A 6,229-nucleotide genomic window follows, 5' to 3' on the forward strand; every position below is an offset into this window, starting at 1 on the left:
TATCAACGTCAATCGGCTTATCAAAACTGGAACTGGAACGTCAATCGGCAATCTTTATCAAAACTGGATAACGATAACCGGCAATATTTATCAAAACGGGAAACTTTTACCTTCGGGTAGAGACAGACCACAAGGGACTGTCTAAAAAGCGCACTGTCGGAACGGTACCAAAAGCGGATGCAGACAGCGGTGGGGGGGACGAGCCTGTAGGTTCCCCTCCACCCGCCGCTCCCCCGCACGCCCGAACCCACCACCGCTCTCTGCATCCGCTTCTGTTCTTCTTAGTTCCGGGCAGCTCTCCATTGAAATACACTATTACTTCTGTTTCCTTTCCGTGCCGGTGTGTCTACATTTAGCGAATGAGCTATACCTTTTTCCTTTGCTTCCAGATGGACTGCGACGTGTGTATGGAAGCTTTTGATGCCGGCGAGCGACGACCGAAGCTCTTACCGTGTGGCCATACGTACTGCTTGAGTTGTGTGTCTCGTCAGGAGAGGAAATGCCCTGTCGATCGCAAGGTAAGCTGATACTGTTTCAATCGTTTGCAATGTTACCGTCGTGCTTAGTACCGTGTATTTGCTAACAATATTTTAAAACACGTCCTCCCCCTTGAAACAAAGCGTTCCCGTAAACCTGAAATGTAGAAGAATGCGGGGAACAAGAAAACGGAAATCGCTATGCTTTAGTATGGTTACTTTCGTTTTCTTGTTCCCCGCATTAATCTGCATTTCTGCTTTACCGGAATGCTTTATTGCGCATTACCAGTCAAAACCTACGAACTCGAAGTTGTCGTTAATAACGTTAACACTCTGTGTTAACAAATAGACGATCCGAATAAATGAAAATCTATTACAAAATTACTGCTACTAATTAAGTACGTTATTGCTTTCTACAACTAGAGTAGTTACGACTCTTTGTTCTGAGATTCACGGCCTTGTGCGTTGTTGTCGTCCGTCTTTGCTGACACTGACCCTACAAAACCCTCAAGGCGGAACAAAATCAGGGACTAACACTTCTCATCAGTTCCCTTGCGAGACCGGGCAGTTGTTGGGCGAGTGAGCGACATGGTGATCGCCCTCGCTTTGGACGAGCGTTAGACCGAGCAACCGGGTTGCTCGTCGTTGGAGTCGAGGCCTCGGCGGCCCTGCGCCCTGGCCTGGGCCACCTTCAGCCCAGGCTTGGAGGAGTGTTGAGTGTATATTGTTTGTGGGGCTGGGAGGGGAGCGCCTGGCGTCAGGGAGGAGACAGCTCAGGAAGCATTACTGTTCTTCTTTTGATCCGGTTTAAACTGGGTGACCCTATTGATAATCGTACGGCCATAATAAAACTTCACAGTTAATTCCATAGAACAAATCAAGACACTGTAAATGTGGGGTGTCCAGCAACTGTGCGTCAAAATTCGCACGACCCAGGTTTCTGTGCGACTTTTGTCGCACAATTGCTCGACATCTTGTGCTTTTGCCACTCTACCCTGCAGACGGGCCCCGGCAAGGGGTGTCCAAGCACAGGACACCGTACCGAGGCTGGGCCTGGACCCTTTGCAGAGAAAGGCTGGCGCTGGCAAAACTCCCAAAAATGTGATAAAAGTATCACATTTTTGTGATAAAATCATCACAAAAAATGTAATAATATAATTTTTGTGATGGTTTATCAGAATAATGTGATATTTTTGTTACGTTTTGGGTATTATCATACCGTTTCGCGTGGGAATCGCAAAACATCAGTTATCGCATGGTTTTGTGTTAACCCTCTATCGTCAATACTTAAATGCACCGTAAGAAAAATTAATTTTTTGTCATTTTCGTAGTCTATAGCCATCTAAGACCACTCAGGCAAAAAAAAAAGAAAAATACAAAATGACGTAGCACTATAGGGTATTCCAATGAAGCGCGGACCGGAAGCGAGAAGAACAAAACCGGAACGGGGAAAGGCGCCCGCGCCGTCCCCCTCTCCTCTATTAGACGGAGAGGGGGAGCGCCCGGGGAGGAGTAGGGGGCAGTCGGGGAGGAGTGCAGGCGCCTTTCCACGTTCCGTTTTTGTTCTTCTTGCTTCCGCTCCGCGCTCCATTGGAATATCCTATTAGGGTACGAGCTACAGGCTGTTGCTTCTGAGCAACAAATCCTGATACAGGTCCCGCGATTTGAAGTCTTTATACCTGTATCGGCGTTTGTTGCTTCTGAGCAACAAACGTCCTCTGGCTCTCCCTGCAACTGTATTAAGTACCATAACCGCCAAATCAACTAGAATCAGAGTGACCTGGTGCTGAGTGCTGGGCTACTACGTTGGGTCGACAGAACTTGTCGCCGTCCGCGCGCGGCGCTCTTGGTCGCCCCAGAGCGCACTACGGGGCTGTTGCTCCTGAGCAACATAAGACGATACAAGCACTGCAAGAGTAAAGTGTCAAATTTTTACCTCCACTTCACAAGAAGGACACTCTATCCCCTTTTGTACCCCCCCCCCCCCCCGCGAGTGTGCTTCAGTCACCGGCGAAATTAAAATATGTTATACATACAAGGCTTGAATACAAAATTTTAACGAATTTTATTTTGCAGGCCTTCAGAATTTCACCGGACAAGCTGCCTGACAACTACAAGCTCATCGAACTTTCTCAGAGGTACCGTCACAGCCCTTTTTCTTTCGGCGAATTCTCATCAATGACTTAATAAAAAACTTTGATGCCTACTTTAATATAACGGTGTAGTAGGGTTCGCCCGGTCGGTCTCTTTTCCGGAAAAATTGGAAAAAAATTCGCTTTTTTCGAGAAAAAATCTTAGGGGTCAGAAAAATTGGAAAAATTGATTGAGCCTAACCTAACCTTTTCAGTGAAAAACACGCGAAAAATCTCCCTCTGCGCGCAATGAGGGACGAAAATACGATTTTTTCCACCTATTTTATTTTACCGGAAAACTGCGAACCATGTAGCGGACAACAGTGATGATCGAGAACCGCGATAACTCCGAATGCAGGTACACACATGATTCCCGTTGATTCCCGTCGCGTTTCTCATTGATTCCCGGCGATTCCCGGGCCGGTGTGAACACATGATTCCCAGAGTTATTGCCCCGTCGTCGAGGACAATTTGAGTTTTTGAATAACGAGCATTGTTGGTTGCAAAACAGCAACATGTTGGTTCCTAAACAGCCATGTTTTCCATAGGCAATTTTTTTTCCGTATAACAACTTTTATGTTTCCTGAACAACTTTCGTTGCTGCAGAACAACATTTGTTGTTTCTGAACAACTTTTGTTGCTGCTGAACAACTTTTGTTTTAGGCTAAATTAGACATTTATTTTCTTGTTCACCTGAACGACTTTTATTAGTCCTGAACAACTTTTGTTGTCCCGGAGCAACTTTTGTTGCTCTACAACAAGATTTGCCGTTAATCTAGATGATTACCGGTTGTTTTTGTTTTTAAGGAACCTAGCATAGATTTTCTCGTAAACCTACTGCTATTTAACGTGTGAGTTGAACTAAAATATTTGTTGGGGTGAATGTCATGGACACCTTATTTGGTCAGGGAAAAGTCTTAAACATGAGAGAATAGGGTCTTCCAATGGAGCGCGAAGCGGTAATAAGAGGAACAAAAACGGAAAGGCGCCCGCGCCTTCCCCCTCTCCTCTGCTGGGCGGAGTGTGGGAGCGCCCGGGGAAAAGTAGAGGGCAAATCCTTTCTAAAGCTAAAAAAACAAGCAGGCCCGCCCTTCCGCCAAACGAAGTTGCCAGCTTCGCTTCGCTGCGCCGGCAACTCCGTTCGGCAGGGGCCGGGCCTGCTTGGCCTGCCGGCGGCGATGGTCGGGCCTGCGGCCCGACCATTTCTGTCACGCGATTTGCTTAATGGGCCTTCGGCCCGCAAAGCCCGTCGTCCTTAAAATTTGCCCCGTAGACACGAAAAAGGGATGTAACGGTGAAGCACCGCGACTACAACCCACCCTTCTGCTTAGAAAACGTTTTTTGGGGTGGGGGGGGAGGGAGTTTCTTACCTCTTTTGCGGTTCTGGGCCTTCTTTTACATTTAATTGTTCACTACAGCAATTTTTAACTTATTTTCGTCAAACAAGACCCTCTAGCGCCTAAACGGTTAGAGATAGAGCCAAACAGACGAAATTTTTGCCCAAAGGGCTCTACTTTGACAAGTTACCCCTTAGGAGACCATTCAATATTTTCGGAAATTAATAAATTTATTTTTGGGCCACTTTTATGAGAGAAACTCCCTCTAGCGCCCAAACGGTAAAAGATAGAGCAAAACGGACGAAATTTTCGCCCTAAGGGCCCTACTTTGACGAGTTACCCCTTAGGAGCTCATGAAAAAATATTTTTTTTTTCTGATTTTTTTGACCTACCCCCTTTTCTTTGATACCCCCTTTCAGCCCTTTAGGGTTGGTTGCCAGGATTTGCCGTAGGCGTTTCGTTTTCTAGGAGTGAACCTTAAGATACCCTGAAAATTTGAAGTCTCTAGCACATCTCCTTCTAGTGGAACAGACAGACAGACAGACAGACACGAGGTCGTTTGCATAAGCCCGCTGGATAGCTTTTTCAAAGCAGAAGGGCGGGCTAAAAAAAAGGCGGGGAGGAGTGCGGGCGCCTTTCCACCTTCCGTTTTTGTTCTTCTTGCTTCCGCTCTGCGCTCCATTGGAATACCCTATTCAAAAGTTCCAACTCTGTTACAACTTTTTAAACTTTACTTTTCATGATCAAGACCTCCCACGGTGTTCGGATGGTGCCGCACCTGCAAATCTGGGGCATCAGAGCATTGCTTGGACGAGCACACGCCCTCCATCTGCAGCCTGAAGAAGGCGCGGCTGGAGACCATTCAACCACGGTTGGACGCACTGAGGGCCGGAGAGACGGCTCTGGTGGGACTTCAAAAGGTGAGAGATAGCACCAGAAACACTTCTTGGTCCCAGTGGATAAATATGTAGATGTACGCCAGACCACGTCTTGCGTAACAGGCTTCGCGATATATCACGAAACGCTGTTACGCTGCGACGCGCCTGGCATACACTGTAAAAAGCTTACGAACTGAATACTTTGCAACGTTACGAACAATTTTCGTTCTTTGTATTGCAAACAAATTGTTCGTATTGCAAAGCGATTGTTTGTAAGGCTAGACAGGGTCTATTTGTTCGTAAGCTTACGAACAATTAGTTCGTAATACAACGCTTCAAAATCCTTCGTAAGCTACGAACGTTTTGGTTTGCATTACGAACCTATTGTTCGTAAGCAATTAACAGTGTACATCTACCTAGGCCTGCGGCGCTGACACCCAAATCGGTCAAAGGGCACAGTCGTAAATAGGCCTTCGGCCCCAGTTTTGTTCCTTGTGGTTTTAGTTTGATAAGTTACCCCACCGAACACCATCAAATAGCTGAGAGTAAACATTAAAATGTTTTGGGGGCATTTACGTGTGAAAAGTTCCATTACTTTAAAAAAAAATGGTTTGGGCTTTTTGGTTTTTGATTGTTTTTACACGTAAATTTTTGAGCTAGAGGGCACAAAATCAGGAAAGTTCTTGCTCTATATGATTCAAAGTTACACTAAAAATTCCATGTACCTAGCTCATACCGTTCTCGCGTTATCGTGATATAGGGTATTCCGCTGCAAGCCAACCGGAACCTAATGAAGAAAAGCATGACTGCTCGATCTGTTTCCCTCTGCGCGTTCATTGGTTGACCGCCACAGCCACGCCATCTTTGGCCAATCAGCGTTCAGGAGGAAACAGATCGGGTAGTCATGCTTTTCTTCTTTAGGTTCCGATTGTGTTGTAGCGGAATGCCCTATTGCAGACAAACACACAGACATACAGAGACAGACACGAAACTCCTTGTTGCTCATCACTGGAGTAATAGGCTTCGCTAATCTCTCAGCCAACCATTGAAAATCTAAAACAACAAGCAGGCCCGCCCTTCCGCCAAACGGAGTTGCTAGCTCCGCCACGCCCGGCCCGAGCTACGCTCTGCCACGCTGAAAAACGACGGCGGCCCCTCTCGTCTGCTGCAGCATGAGAGAAGGGCGCCCTGGAGCAGAAGCCTTAGAGCGCCTGGACCCCGCCGCGCAAGGTTGTGTAGCAGTTCACGGCCGCAGTAATGGTCGGACAGACATGGGGTTTGGCTCGCCGTGTCCGCGAAGGTTCACAGAATCTGTAGTTACTTTCCTCTTTTCCGTGCGATGAAAATTGTCAGAGCGTGAGGGGCCCCAACGCGCTCCAGGGGCCGCGGCAAAGGGTGCGTCAGAG

General features: G+C 47.2%; 1 protein-coding gene across 1 annotated transcript in view; it reads left to right on the forward strand.

Moving 5' to 3' along the window:
- LOC113214187 (uncharacterized) overlaps positions 1-6,229 on the forward strand; it is a 50,408-nt gene that overhangs the window by 18,372 nt on the left and 25,807 nt on the right. The window contains exons 2-4 of the mRNA XM_052265519.1: positions 390-518; positions 2,553-2,614; positions 4,694-4,865. Of these exons, the coding sequence (XP_052121479.1) occupies positions 390-518; positions 2,553-2,614; positions 4,694-4,865 (363 nt within the window). The remainder of the gene's footprint in view (positions 1-389; positions 519-2,552; positions 2,615-4,693; positions 4,866-6,229) is intronic.

The sequence above is a fragment of the Frankliniella occidentalis genome, unplaced genomic scaffold, assembly GCF_000697945.3.
Source record: "Frankliniella occidentalis isolate FOCC.00 unplaced genomic scaffold, Focc_3.1 Scaffold27, whole genome shotgun sequence".
Classification (NCBI taxonomy): domain Eukaryota; kingdom Metazoa; phylum Arthropoda; class Insecta; order Thysanoptera; family Thripidae; genus Frankliniella; species Frankliniella occidentalis.